This window comes from Mus caroli, chromosome 1, assembly GCF_900094665.2.
Source record: "Mus caroli chromosome 1, CAROLI_EIJ_v1.1, whole genome shotgun sequence".
In the NCBI taxonomy this organism is placed as follows: Eukaryota; Metazoa; Chordata; class Mammalia; order Rodentia; family Muridae; genus Mus; species Mus caroli.
This window is the reverse complement of record NC_034570.1, coordinates 12,471,436-12,487,162: the sequence shown is the minus strand read 5'-3', so window position 1 is coordinate 12,487,162 and position 15,727 is coordinate 12,471,436. Positions and strand designations below refer to the sequence as shown.

Here is a 15,727-nt window from a genome sequence, read left to right as displayed (position 1 = left end):
AGCGTGTGGGGGACTTTTGGGATAGCATTGGAAATGTAATTGAAGTAAATACCCAATAAAAATATGGAAAAAAAAGAAAAAAACAAATTTTTTTCTTTTCCTTTATGAGCATTGGTGTTTTACCTGCATGTATTTCTGTATGAGGGAGTCAGACATCTTAGCTGCTGAATCATCTCTCCAGTCCCTTCCTTTTTATTCTTTTGTTTTTGTTTTTGTTTTATTTTTTTAAGACAATGTCTCTCTGTGTAGACCTGGCTTTCCTGGAACTCAGTCTGTAGACCAGACTGGTCTTGAACTCAGAGAGATCTGCCTGCCTCTGCCTTCCCAGGGCTGGGATTAAAGGTGTGTGTCAATGCCACCTGGCTTCTTTTTATTCTTTATTATCCATGTTAGCGGTAGATTATAATTATTTGTTACTGTTGTTTTCTATTTTCCCTGTGTCTAGAGGTTGCTAAGGCTGATGCAAATGCACTCTGGCATGGGCTGGTTAGCAGTGAAGCTTCACTATGGCAGCTGGAGACAAGAGCCTAATTGTCACTGGGGAACGTCGGTATCTAGAAATAAATTGTTTTTCTGTAGTCAGCTAGATTTTCTAAATAAGCTTCCAGTCTCTGCCTGATGTTCAACTGCCAGCCATACTTCAAGAAGCCAGGCATGACTTTTAATTAGGATAGCAAACTATGCTGCTGCAGAGGTTCAAAGTGAAGCTGGCCTGAAAAACAAAGCTCTCTTGTGTAGTTATGTCAAGATGGATAAATGGATTGGTTATCTTCTAGTGGACATTCAGGGCATGTTTTTTCTTCAGTCGATGTATACTTGAAGAATCATGGTTCAGAAGGGAATGCTTCCCACAATGACATACACAACAGCACTTAGAGCCATGATTCTCAACCTGTGGGTCGCAACCCCTTTAGGGTTACACATCAGATAACCTGCATATGAGATATTTATGTTGTAATTCAAAACAGTAGCAAAATTACAGTTATGAAATAGCAATGAAATAATTTTATGTTTGCAGGTCCCCACAGCGTGAGGAATGGTATTAAAGGGTCACAGCGTCAGGGAAGCACTGCTTTAGAGTGTTGTTATAATGCAACTATTCAGCTCCACTTCTGATTTACTGATCAGAACCTCTGTGTAGGACTTGGCATTTTCTTAGGCCTTTTGTGACTTTGATCTGTGTACTTCCACCTGTACACACACCCGTGCTTCCAGTGTAAGGAAGGACGAGAGGAGGGACTTGTACTAACATAGGAGTTTCAGATTGTGATACATAGAGAGACATAGAGAGACTATGTGTCAAAAAAAAAAACCCAGCTAACCTTCCAGTTGACTGAACTAAAACAAAAACAAAAACCCAGGCCAGCAGAGCATGGTGGATCATGCCTTTAATCCCGTCACTGGGCAGGCAGAGGCAGGCAAATTTCTGTGAGTTTGAGGACACTCAGGTCTATATAGTGAGACCCTATTTAAAAGCAACAACAACAAACATACATAAAAATGTGCACTGTTTTAGGGCATTTTATGCCCTATGATAAAATAACGGTTTCAGCTAACACCTACGCTCTTTCTCAAGGAAAAAATGGTGGCAGAGGCAGATTTGGTGGCATACCTTTAGTCTCAGCACTCAGGAGGCAGAAGCAGGTAGATCTCTGAATCTGAGGTCAGTGTGGCATAAAAGTAAGTTCTAGGGCATCTCCAGGGTGGAGACTTGCTTAAGGAAAAGAGTTCCTAAACTACCAGCTTGGGGGATGGGGGATGGGGGAGATTGAGTTAATGGACCTTTATACAGATTTTAAGTCAATTCTTTTTTATATAAATGATTTATTGATTTTTATTTTATATGTGTACTAGGTGGATACAGTGCCCGTGGAGGCCAGAAGAGGGAATCTTACCCACTGGAACTGGAGTTTAAAGATAGTTGTGTGCTGTCAAGTGGTAACTGAACTCTTCTATCCCAAAGCCTCTCTTAACTGTTGGGTTATCTTTCTAGCCCCTTAAGTCAACTCTTGTGTTTAGGTTAAAGGCTTACCAACATTGCCCCCCCAAGTTTTTCCTGATTGGTCAATAAAGACATCTACAGCTCATAGTTGGGCGGAAGAGAGGTAGGTGGGCTTCCGTTCCTAGGCTTAGGGTAGGAGGCAGGACGAGATTAGACCCCATGGGGGAGGTGAAACATGAAAACGTGGCTATGAGGGCTGGCCATTTAGAGTAGAAGTGACCCAGGCAGAACACGGCAACTCATGGTTTTGATAGGAAAGTGGACAAATTAGCACAGAGGGTTGATATCTGCCCAGCTCTGGTGCTCGAAGGCTTATTATACATATAAAGGCTTTGTGTCCTTTATTTGGGAACCGAATGATCAAAGGGAGGGTAGAAACCCCCAATTCATATTAAATATTTACCACAACAGAAAGGAGACTGTTTATCTGGCAGGATGAAGTTTTCATGCATTGTCACCATGCCATGGTGGGTCTGGGGAATACAGCTGCATCTGAGTCATTTGAGCTCTCTGTATCCAACCTCACCCATGTTATATAAGCAAAACAAACAAACCCATTGGTTTTCTAGTTGGACTTTGATGGAATTATTGCGTTGGACTCTCATTGGTGCCCTGTTTGAGGGAGATTGCTTACCCAAGGAAGCTCATAGGACACTTTGTCATCATTTGAGGGCATCAATCCAGTCTCGGGAGGTGACTACATCTTTTCCAGCTCGCATCCTTAGAGTAAAATTCTGTCCTGTGAGCTTCACCTAGAATTGAAGGTAACCGGAGATTTAGGACAATGACTTCTCTTTGAATCTTCAGTCTGGAGGAGGCTGAACGAGGCTAGAGAGACCCTCTGAGTGATTAGAATGCCTATGTGTGTAAATAAGTAAAATGGGAAACGGAAACAAACAAGGCAGAAACACCAGCTTTTCATTCTGTGTTTACTTACTTTGTAGGCCCAAGGGAAGAGTCAAATTTTTTAGCTAAATCAGTTTTAAATGCCCACTTCAGGACAGCGTTAGAATAACATGACGAGTGGCCTGGGCTTCATCTCTGCTGTGAGGGTGGAAGGTGAGAGGGAGGGAAAAGATAGAGATAGAGAGATGGGGGTTTTCTTTTCTCTCTCTCTCTCTCTCTCTCTCTCTCTCTCTCTCTCTCTCTCTCTCTCTCTGTATGTCTGTCTCTGTTTCCGTCTCTGTCTCTTTCTCTCTCTCTCTCTGAATGAATAGAAAAATGAGGACATGACTGCTTCAAGGTATGGTTGATGAGAAGGCTTCTTGTAGATATTAGGGAGAGCATTGTTATGATTTAGTCGCAGAAGGTACCTTGGTGAGTTGGAGACAAGGTACAAAGACACATCGTGCAACAGATCTCAAATGAGAGGATTATGGAGGTGGGGGAGGGGCACAGCAGAGGCTGCCTCTGAGCAGAGGGTGGAAGGGAAAAGGAGCAGGGAGAGGAGGTACTGGCTTTTTATAAGGGGTGGTAGCCTATGCCCATAAGAAAAGTACAAGATTCGTGGTGACAGTGGCAATGTATCTTATCTTGATGGCAGTTCTGCTGTCACCATGTTTCCAAGGGCAGGCCAGTGATTACTAACAAACATAGACAAAGGCATAGACTAAGGAAGGGTCTAGACTGAACTTGGCTATGAGAGGAGAGAAGATTGGGGTCTGGTGAGTGAGAGAGGGTCCAGGAGTAAAGAGTCTGGAAATGAGCCAAGAGGCCAAGACACCAAGAGATCTTGTAGCCAAAATGGCTGGGTTGTATAAAGAAGAGAAGGTGGGAGACAGAGAGTGAAGTTCAGGGGCTGAGAGGTTGAAGGTAGGTGGTGGAGTATGCCAGCCAGGATGATGCTGTACAGAGGATGCTGAGAGAAAGTTTCTGCCAGTATCTGCTTTGATATGTTACATAGGTACCTCAGCCATCTGTCGTGAGTTTGAGACTTCTCTCTCTCTTCTCCTCCTTCTTCTTCTTCTTTTTACCAGGAATGTCCTATTCCTATCTGAAAACTAGAAGCTGTCAGTCTCACCTGCTGGCAGAGCCTCCTGCTTGGTTGCCAGTGACACTGCGATGTTTTCTAACAGGACTTCACTGTTGTGTTCTCTGCCACAGCGTTCTATGGTCACCTGAGTTTGAAATGTCTGTGCATGGCCTGTGCATTTCTTGGAGCCTTGCTTACATTGGTAGAGGAGGACTCAGAGGTCTACAGGAAAAGAACAGCCTTTCCTTTTGTTTAATACGTAGCTCGGATATGTTCAGTCAAAGGATCTTTTACTCAATAATATCTGCTAAATATCCATTGTAATCCAGTGAAATATGTTCCATCATGTCCTGGATCAATTCTGTTTCCAATCTGCTCTTTGGAGATCCATAATGTTAGAGTAGTATTGAAGGCCCACAAAGGGAAAACTCTTCCCTTCCAAAGAATGGAATCTACCTTTGGGTGACGACACTTCATTGTCTCCTTCCTTATGAGGTGACCCCAGTTGGGCAGGTCAGTCACTTGGCCAAGGGACCACTCCTTAGGAAGGTGAGTCTACCTTAAGCTGTGCTAAAAGGCTTGGAGGAATGAATAGTACTTCTTTAAAATAACATGATAATATACTTTTCCTTCCCATAATCCCAGTCCCATAACATGGTCCTTAGAAGCTACCATGAGGTGTGGTTTTGTCTAACTTTCTAAGTCCTGACTCAAAATACTGTAACTTGCTGGTTGTGGTGGTAAATGCTTTTGATCTCAGCCACTGGGAGGCAAAGGTAGGTGGATCTCAAAGAATTTGAGGCCAGCCTGGTCCATGTGGTGAGTTCCAGGTCGTCCAGAGCTACAAAGACCTTGTCTCAAAAAAACTTTTCCATTTTCTTCTTTTCTGTGTTCCTTTGGAAGCTGGTCAGAGCCTAACAATGCTTTTGCTTGTATCATGGGCTTCCTTGGTCTTTCTGTAACACCCAACCCAATGTCATGTGGCTGCTTGTCCATTACCTAACTGAACTGTATACTGGCTTAACTCAAATAACATGGCTTCCTTTGGCCCTTCTTTGTTCTCCTTTGGACAGCTGCCAGGGATCACAGCATGTTTGCTCTGGGGGTTTTCTTTTAAACTTTAATAAAAATTGTCCTTGAGCTTCAATTGGAGTCTGTTCTTAAATTCTTTTATTTAATAAAAATACGAGTATTCTAGAGGGGATACTGATTTATGTGGTATTGCTAGGTACAAAGTGGGTGTCTCCCCCCCTCCCCCCTGAAACTAGCAGTGCTGCTGACAGTGTCCTGAGCAGGACTCCAGTTACTGGGTCAGCAGAAACCCAAACTCAGCATCCCACAGGGAGCCCTTAAGGTAGTTTTCTGTTTACCAGGAAAACCACTACTTCCCTTATCTGCCCCCACCCCACCCCCATGGTCAGCTACCTCGAGAAAGAGCCCAGTTCCAGAACAGCTCCACTGCTCTTTTGTCTGTATCCCAGGCCTGTCCTTTCAATATCTGTCTTCTTAAAACTGATATCTGCCCACTATTTTCTGGTCCCTGAGAGACAGCCCACCAATTTGATTCACCAAATAAATTTCTTTCTACTCACAGAGTGGTCCCGTTTGATTGTTCCACTGCCTCGTGTTCACAGGTACCATATAGCAACTATGAAGCCATTCTCCCCAGTTTGTGGTAACAACAGACCCAATATTTCTTTCCATGCTTACCATTGCTAATCTTATCTTTAACCTGGTTCTGGGTTTCTGTGCTTATATGATAATATCCATCAAGACCACCTCTGTTAGAAGTTCTGAAAAACTTGACAGCAAGTGACTTGACTTTTTAAAAAAACAAACTGTTTATTTAATGTATATGAGTCCTTTGACTGAATGCCCATCTGCACACCAGAAGATGGCATTGGATACTGTTATATTGTGAGCTATCATGTGGATGTTGGAAATTGAACTCAGGACCCCCAGAAGGATACCCAGTGCTCTTAACTGCTGAGCCATCTCTCCAGCCCCCTAAGACTTTTAATTCCTTTTCTTTTAAAAGGAGAAGACAAACCTCTTTAGTGCCAGTGGACAGTGGCACTGTGTCCCAGGCTATCGTTCTCTCCGGCAAGAACACACTTGGACAACCAGATTCTTCTGCAGCAAAAAGCTTTATTGCTTCTTCAAGAGGGAAGACCCAGACCCCGGAAAATGGCGTTGCTTATATAGCTCTCAGCCATGGCGTTTTAGCACCTGATGTGGCGTGTCAGCTCCTGATTTGTTGCTCGCCCATCACCCCATTACTACTCCTCGAGATGGGCAGTGACTAGGCGTGAGTTCACTCTCGAACCTGCGTACAAGACTTGTTTACTAGTTAGTCACAGTGGAGGCCGGCGCCATCTTATAATGGCGATTGCTCACGGCACGGCTCTCCACAGCACTGGGAAACTGTCTGAGCCTTGCAGACCAGATAACATGCTCACTGTTTTTTCTGTCTACCAGGCTTCAGGCTGCATCTCACTGTAAACTACTGTAACTACCTTAGATTGGACATTTCCACAGCTGCATGCGTGTGAGCACACATACACACACATATCCCTTTCGACAGGTGCACGAGCGGGCGCGCATGCTCGCGTGCACACACACACACACACACACACACACATCCCTTTTGTCCTTTCTTTTTTTCTTTTTTTTGGCAAGGTCTCTTGTACTGAGGCTGGCCTCAAACTCACCATGTAGCAGAAGATGTCCTTTTGTAACAGGTCTGGCAGAAATGTGTATATTCTAAAGAGATACCTGCACCTTTCAGTTTGACTATCAGATAATTGAAATTGTGAACCCCAAAGAAATGTGAATTTCCCCAGTGATCTCTTGCTAGGAGAAGGAAAGGCCCCAGCTAGAGTGAAAACTTCTCTCCCAAAAAAAGATTTCATACAGTTTTAACAAGTCAGGTCACTTTACAGGATCACTCTGAAGCCCAGACGGTGGTACCACACTTGATTTGGATCTCTTAGATGTGCATATCCTAGGCCCTCTATTTAAAATTTAATCTCAGTTCTGAATCCCAAAGATGGACTTGCTGGTTCACTGCACCATTTTGTCCCACTTCCTAGTGGGGTCACATTGAATAAATATTTTTCTGCTTTTTAGTTTTAACCTGTTTTCTCATCACCTTGCTGAGGGTGATGGCCAGACCTGATTTAGGGCATAGGTGTGACCCCTGAGTTTCATTAATACTCTGACCCTCCTACGGCCACCTCCTGAATGCTAGGAATAGAGGTGCATAGCTCTGAGCTGAGTTTCTGCACTTCTAAGGATAGAATTCAAGGTTTCATGCATACTAAGCAAGCCTTGTACCAGCTGAGCTACATCTCTGTTTCCACACTTGGTCATTTATAAAGAACAGAAATTTATTTCTTGAAGTTCTTTTTTTAAAAAATATTTATTTACTGTATGTGAGTACACTGTAGCAGTCCTCAGACACACCAGAAGAGGGCATCAGATTCCATTACAGATGGTTGTGAGCCACCATGTGGTTGCTGGGAATTAAACTCAGGACCTCTGGAAGAACAGTTAGTGCTCTTAACCACTGAGCTATCTCTCCACTCCCCCTTGAACTTCTTTACTTTTAGAATTCTATAAACCCTGAGGATTATTAAAAAGAAAAAAGGGCTAAGCCAAAATTAGACTACCTTCCTGATGGTCTCCTATGGTGGGAATGTTCATCTTTCCAAAACACATCTTGTTGGAGCCTGACTTTCAATGTGATTGGGAAGGAGATAGGAACATGAAATACAAATTTAACCTGATGGCTCTGGCCTCATAGGGTAAGCCTATGTAATCCTACTATCACACACAGTGAGCCCTGCCTCTTTCTGTAGGGTGTCACCTGTGTGCTACAGAGGACGCTGACACCTACAAGTTCAGCCAGGGGCTTCATTAGCATTTCATTATAGTTGTGCCTTAGTTACAGGCTTCTGCATTCTGAGAGTCCCATCTTTGGTCAAGCTGCTACTCCTTTCCAGCTCCCTTCAGTTCATAGAAAGTGCCACAGTTGTGAGCATAGGATTGGCATACAGCTTCCTGTTATTCCTTAAGAAGCCAAGCCCCAAAAGTTTGGGATATTCAGCTTGTCTTAGTTACTGCTCTATTGCTGTTAAGAGACACCACAGCCAAGGTAACTTACAAAAGAAAGTATTTAATTGGGAGGGTGGTATTTATTTATTTATTTATTTAACACTTTCAGAGAGTTAGTCCCATCATGGTGGGAAGCATAGTTGCAGAAAGGCAACCGTGGTACAGAAGCTGTAGCTGGGAGCTTACATCTATCCACAGGCAGGTGAGGCTCGGGCTTTTGAAATCTCAAAGCCCACCCTCAGCTACACAGCTTCTCCAACAAAGCCACGCCTCCTAATCCTTCCCATTGTTCCACTAACTGAGGACCAAACATTCCAACATGAGGGCCCTTCTTTTTCAAACCACCATATAGCTACCCATCTATACTGTTCTCTTCTTCACTTGAGGGGCTCTTGCTTTTGTTTCCAAAATTCCATTAAGTCTCTACTTGGCCTGTACTTGAAGCCTTCCTGAAAAAAGTTCCTGAAAGTTCCTATAAAGCCTGGTGATTACTCTTGGAAAGGTCAAGTGCACCTGCTCAGCTAGGCCTCGCACAGATTAGGGAGTTTCAAGGAGAGTTTAGGTACCTCAGGAGATAAAATCAACTCAAGAAAAACAAAGATTGGAGCCAGGCATGGTGGCGCACGCCTTTAATCCCAGCACTCAGGAGGCAGAGACAGGTGGATTTCTGAGTTCGAGGCCAGCCTGGTCTACAAAGTGAGTTCCAGGACAGCCAGAGCTACACAGAGAAACCCTGTCTCGCAAAACCAAACAAAGCAAAAAAACAAACAAAAAACAAAAAACAAAACAAAACAAAAAAACCCAAGAAACCCCAACCAACCAAACAAGCAAAGATTGGTGCTCAGTGTTGGGACAGGGAGTGGAAAGAAGTGAGAGCCAACATCTAGGGAGGGTTTATCATCCATGGATTTCAGAGAAGAACCATGTTGATTTCCTAACTGTAGATTTTGTAACATGGCAACAGGCCTTATTGACACTGGCATCCATTATGTTGAAGGAGTAAGTGATGAGTAGAATGAGCCAGCTTTAGGCTGGTGTTGGAATGGACAGGGGTAGGGAAAAAACAACTCCTACTCTTGGTAGTGAACCCTCTGGTACCTCTTAGATCAACCTTGTCTGACTGTCTTTTGTTGGTTCTTCCCTAGGCCACTTCTTAGTTTATCAGCGTCCTGGCCCACTTTCAACTACAATATGTCCCAGAAACAGCAGGAGTCAATGTTACAGGCTACCTGTTACACTGCTATGGCAGACTTACCTCCTTCTTCTCTCCCTTCTTCTCTGTCAATGTAACTTTTATTCACCTGATGTAACTGTCATCTCTGAGGCTTACTACCTGGTCTGCTAACCTAGGCCTAGTCTGGAAGCTTCTAGTCTCCATTCTAGTCTTCATTCATTTAGGCCTACAATGTTTTCATTTTCAGCCTCTGAGACTTGATCCTGAATAGGCTCACCCTTCCTAATTCTTTCTGTGCTCTGGCTCAAACTCCACTCCACACTAATTGATTCAATCTAGCTTCTCTCAGTTTCTTACTGAATTGCTCTGTTTGGCCTAATACTAAACTTTGGCAATCTGTTCTAATCTGGCTCTTTCTCATTCTCAGGCTTGTTCTTGTGTCTGAATCTCTCTCTCTCTCTCTCTCTCTCTCTCTCTCTCTTTCTCTCCCCCTCCCTCTCCCTCCCTCCCTCCCTTCCTCCCTGCAATCTATCTCAGTACCACTGTCCCAGTAAAACTGCCTCTTCTCTATACCACTCTCTCTTAAGTAGATTTTCTTTTGTCTCTCTTCTCATGAGAGTTGGGCATATCCTATTCTGCCAAATCTTTCTCTGATCTATCACTTTGTCTATCATCACTTTCAAATATGGGTGCTTCCTTCTACAAACTAACTTTATCTTCATTGTTTGGGATTAAAAGTATGCACTAAGGTCATGTCTGTATTCCAGCCAGAGGGATTAAAGAAATGTATGTGCTAAGGGCTGAGCTACACCATAACCTGAAACAGCCATTTTTTTTTTCAGTTCACAGTGTGATCAAATAATCCAGCCTTGAACTTGCTCTGTGGAATAGGTTGACATCGTACTTGTAACAGGTCTTCTGCTTCTGTTTCCCAAGTGCTGGGATTACAGGCATAACATCCCCACACTTAGCCTGCCTGGGGCTTTTCCCAGTTTCTTCCAACTTACCCTTCATCTCTTCTGGGGCTGAAACTGTCCAATGCCTTAACATTTTGTGGTGATTTGAATGAGAGTATCCCCATAGGCCCTGTGACTCTTTAGCTAATAGAATTTGACTGAATTGTAGCACATTTGAGCCAGTTTCTTGGCCCAGCCCTTAAGAACCCAGTGGTCTTTTCGTATAAGGGAACTAATTAGCTCCCTAGAAAGTGTCCTGGCTGATGGCAGCAGCCAAGGTCCAGCATCAGCTGCAGATGTGAGTGACTGGGCATTTTCATGGTTTGGGCTTAGTCTTTCACATGTTCTTGCTGACACAGCATGTAGATAAGATGCCAAGCCCTGCCAGAACTACCTGAAGTAACCAATTCTAAGTTACTGAAGTGTAGGCATTCCCTAATTCAGAGTGCCACTACCAAAGAGAAGAATGAGAAAAAAGTCCCTGAACCTCTTGAATTATTTTGTTCTTTATAAATGGGGAGTCATTAATGAGGACGTGGGGGAGTAAAGTCAATAAGGAAAGGACAGAGGGAAGAGTGATTGCAAAAATGAAGCCTGGGAAAATTGTCACAATTAGAAAGCATTTAGAGATGTAACTGAATGTGTGTAAGAAGCAATGCCTGGTGATTGTTCTATTAGGGGAATACTTCAGTGGTTGTGATGACTCAACTGTTAACTTGGCTAGATTTAGAATTACCTAGGAAGCTCACCTTTGGTCATGTCTGTGGGGTTGCTTCCAGAGAGAGAGAGATCTGAAAAGGAACACCTGCTCTAAATGGTGGTGTCTTAGTCAATGTTCTATTGTTGTAAAGAGACACTATAACTATGGAAACTATTTATTTATTTATTTATTTATTTATTTATTTATCTATCTATCTATTTATTTATTTATTCTTTAATTTTTTTTATAGTCCAGTAGTTTGAGAATGAGAAAAGTGACTGATAGGGTAGTAGGTCACGTACTTACCTTAGCTCCACTGACACTGGGGCTCAGTCCTCAGCCCATCAAAAAAGTCATCTTTCTGCTTGGTCCCTAATTTTCCCTTCTTGCAAATTTATTTCTATTTCCATCCTAAGGAAAGTTATATGATAAGCAAAACACACTTTTAGATTGTGATAGCATATACAGTTCAAAGAGAAGCATTGTACATTAAGATGATGGAGTAAAGTGGGATATTAGACTTTCACCCCTAAAAACTACTGAAATGAAATTTCATTTCCCCCAGATCTTCAGCTAGATAAAGCTAAGATAAAAGAAGATCTGGGTAGTTTCTCAGATTAAATATGACTAAGATAAAAGCAAACGTTCAAATCATGGCAGTTATTACAGAAAAAAATAGTACAAATGTAACATTGAATTCAAAAGAAGAGTACTCTCCATAACTATTTTACACTATAGCCAAATGTAATACAAGTTCACATCTGGTAACAGAGCTCAGCTCACACACACGAGAAAACACAGATCAAGACAACAGAGGCAGCTGCTAATCTAACTCATTAGTGTTTTAGCTATGTAAGAATAGCCACTTAAAAATTACAACTAGTCATCTATATCCCAGCCCACAACTGCAGCAAAATTTCCCTGCTCTACCAGAGGCCATGCCCACAGATGCTTCCACAGAGCCCACCTAGATTCCCCCAATAGTACCTCCTTCTCTTGTCTCCACACCCTGACCCACAACTCTGGCAGAAGGCCTTCCTCTACCAGAGGCAATGTGACCTCCGACCTCAGGAAAGACCTTGCTCACATGTGGTTTTGCATTTCACCCCTCAGCTGTGGTGTGCAAATGCAGCTTTTTCAGGCAGAATGCAGAGATGCTAGATTGAGTTTGCCCTGCACTGTCAGCTGCCGGGCTCAAGCAAAGTGTCAATACACAGTTCAGGGGTGGGAAAATGGGGTACCCACTTTACTGTGAATATCATGGAGAAGCCAAGAATGGAAGAGGCTGAGGGTGAGCCCAGGGCCAGAGGGAGGGGAACTCCCACTTAGCTCACTGGTCCTTAGTTTAGCAGTGGTTGTCTGGGAGTGCACAGGGGCCTTTTGCTAGAGGCTTAGGTGGTGCTGCTCTGTAGGCAAGGCTTTCTCCATTTTCCTCCATCGTGGTTCTTGATAAAAGAGACAGTTCTTGGTTCCAAATTGTTTATTGAATATTCATTGTGGAAAATGGGTGCATACCATCTTCTCAGGGCGGATCAGAGATTAAATACCTTTTTCAGGAAGGAATGTCTGGAAAGGGAAGCTAATTGGCTAAACCCTCAGGGCCTAGAGATACCTTATTAGCATGGAGAACTCTGTTCTGGGCTACATGACCACAGGTTATGTTTCCTATATGGGAAGTGTGGCTCATGTTCCAGGCTAGGAATCTGGTAGGGAGCAGGGAGTCACCAATTGTCTCATGGGTGCCTGGGTACCAAGCACTCTGAACCCACTCAACCTTACCAAGGGTCCCGGCACAGTACATTGTACCATACTCACAGCCCACCAACACTCTTTAGAGTCCACCTAACATTTCCTAACACCATCCCCTTCCTTCTTCTTTATAAGCCAGACCACAACTCCAGCAGAACACCCACCCACCCACCCACACACACACACACACACACACACACACTCCCCACTTTATTAGAGGCCATGTAGGTCACCAAAACTCCAGTTGAGACATCTTACTAGACCTGAGGACTCACAGGTCATGAGAGCCACAGGCCACTCAGGCCAGAAGACCAGAGAGAAAACAGAAACCAGGGGGGAAACATCTATCAACAAGGATAAACTGGGGCCTAAACCTATAATTATCCCAAACCTAGAGACCAGCACAAAAACACAATTAACAGCAGCTAGGGTAATATGACACCAACAGAGCCCAGATCTCTGACTACAGCAAGCCCTGAATATTCCAACACAGCTAAAGCACAAGAAAACAACCTTAAAAATAACTTTATGATGATAATTGAGCTCAGTAAAGAGGAATGAATAAATCCTTTAAAGAAATCCAAGAAAACACAAACAAGGGAGAAATTTAATAAATTCCTTAAAGAAAGCCAAGATAAAACAAACAGGTGAAGAAAATGAATAAAACTGTTCAAGACCTGAAAATGGGAATAAAAGCTTTAAAGAAAACACAAACTGAGGAAATCCTGGAGATGGAAAATCTAGGTAAATAAACAGGAAGTACAGATGCAAGCATCACCAACAGAGAACAAGGGATGGGCCATCATTGGGAAGAAAGGCCCCTTGGTCTAGCAAACTTTATATGCCCCAGTACAGGGGAACGCCAGGGCCAAGAAGTGGGAGTGGGTGGGTAGGGGAGCGGGGTGAGAGGAGGGTATAGGAGACTTTTGGGATAGCATTTGAAATGTAAATGAAGAAAATATCTAGAAAATATCTATAAAAAAATAACTTTTCCAAAAAAAAAAAAAAAAAAAGAGAGAGATGGGACAGGCATAGAAGAAGATATAATAGAAATTGCTACATTGCTCAAAGAAAATGTTAAATCTGAAACATCTAGGAAATATGGGACCGTGTGTATGAAAAATCCAAACCTAAGAATAATAAATGGAAGAAGGGGAAGAATTCCTGCTTAAAGACCCAGAAAATATTTTTAAACAAAGTTTTAGAAGAAAAATGTCCTAATCTGCTGGGCAGTGATGGCTCACACCTTTAATCCCAGCACTTGGGAGGCAGAGGCAGGCAGATCTCTGAGTTCGAGGCCAACCTGATCTACAGAATGAGTTCCAGGACAGCCAGAGCTACACAGAGAAACCCTGTGGAAAAAAACCCCAAAAAACAAAAAACAAAACACACACACACCAAAACAAACAAACAAACAAACAAACAAAAAACAACAACAACAACAAAAACCCAAAACCAAAAAACAAAAGAGAGAAAAGAAAAAAAGAAAAATTTCCTAATCTTAAGAAGGACATGCCTATAAAGATAAGGAAGCTTACAGAACACCAAATAGATTGGACAAGAAAAGAAAGCCCCTCTCCTGCCACCTAGTAATCAAAATACAAAACATACAAAACAAAGAAAAAAGTTAAAATCTGCAAGGAAAAAAAGCTAGTAACATAAATGCAGACTTATTAAAACTATACCTGACTTTTCAACAAAGACTCTAAAACCCAGAAGAATCTAGACAGGTATCTTGCAGACTCTAAGAGACCACAGATGCCAACCCACACTCAGCAAAATTTTCAATCACAATAGGTGGAGAAAACAAGATATTCTATGAGAAAGTCAAATTCAAACAATATCTATTCTCAAATACAGCCCTACAGAAGGGACTAGAAGGAAAATTCCATCCCAAGGAGGCTAACTACACCCACCAAAGCACAAGAAATAAATAATTTCACACCAGAAAAACCAAAAGAAGTGAAGCACGTGTATGCATGTACACACACACACACACACACACACACACACACTACAACCACCACCACTACCAACAGAATAACTAGAATTAACAACCATTGGTCATTAATATCTCCCAATAATAATGGAATAAGCTTCCCAATCTAAAGGTACAGGCTAATAGAATAGATGAAAAAATAGGATCCATCCATCTGTTGCATAGAGAATCATTCCTCAACATCAATGATAGACATTGCCTCAGAGTAAAGGGCTGAAAAAAGATTTTTCCAAGACAATAGATCCAAGAACCAAGCTAGTGTAGATGTTCAAATATCAAACAAGATAGAATTTTAACGAAAATTAATCAAAAAAGATGGGGAAGGACAGTTCATAATGTGAAAGGAAAATTTCACCAAGATGACATCTCAATTCCGAACATCTATGCCACAAGCACAAGGACATCCACATTTGTAAAAGAAACATTACTAAAGCTTAAGTCACACATTGAACCCCACACATTAATGTGGGGAATTCAATACATCATTCTCACCAATGGACAGGTCATCCAGACAAAGACTAAACAGAGATAATGGAGCTAACAGCCATTATGACTCAAAAGGACCTAATAGAGATCTACAGAGCATTTTACTCAAACACAAAATAATATACATTCTTCTCACCACTTCATAGAATCTTCTTCAAAATTGACCACATACTAAGTCACAAAGCATGTCTTAACAGGTACAAGAAATTTGAAACAACCCTCTTTAACCGATCAGATCACGACAGATTAAAGCTGGATTTCAACAGCAGAAACAACAGAAAGCCTCCAAACTCATGGAACCTGAACAAGTCTCCTGAATGACTCCTATGTCAAAGCAGAAAGAAGGAAAGAAGTTAAAGACTTCCTAGAATTAGACGAAAATGAAGGCACAACACACTACATGACAAAATGAAAGTGGAAAGTTCATAGCATTAAGAATCATCATGAAAAACTAGAGAGATCTCATATCAGGAACTTAACAGCCCACCTGAAAGCTCTAGGAAAAAAAAAAAGGGACACTCGCCAGCTACCCACAACACCCGCCACAGGATCTTAAGACTTCTGGTGAGTGGA

General features: G+C 42.4%; 1 protein-coding gene across 1 annotated transcript in view; it reads left to right on the top strand.

Annotated features, from left to right (window-relative positions):
- The window catches only part of Ube2w (ubiquitin conjugating enzyme E2 W), an 83,224-nt gene extending 78,103 nt beyond the window's left edge, over positions 1-5,121 (top strand). Inside the window, exons 6-7 of the mRNA XM_021172018.2 lie at positions 1,855-1,938; positions 4,106-5,121. Of these exons, the coding sequence (XP_021027677.1) occupies positions 1,855-1,938; positions 4,106-4,123 (102 nt within the window). The 3' untranslated portion in view covers positions 4,124-5,121. The remainder of the gene's footprint in view (positions 1-1,854; positions 1,939-4,105) is intronic.
- Positions 5,122-15,727: the final 10,606 nt, after the last annotated feature.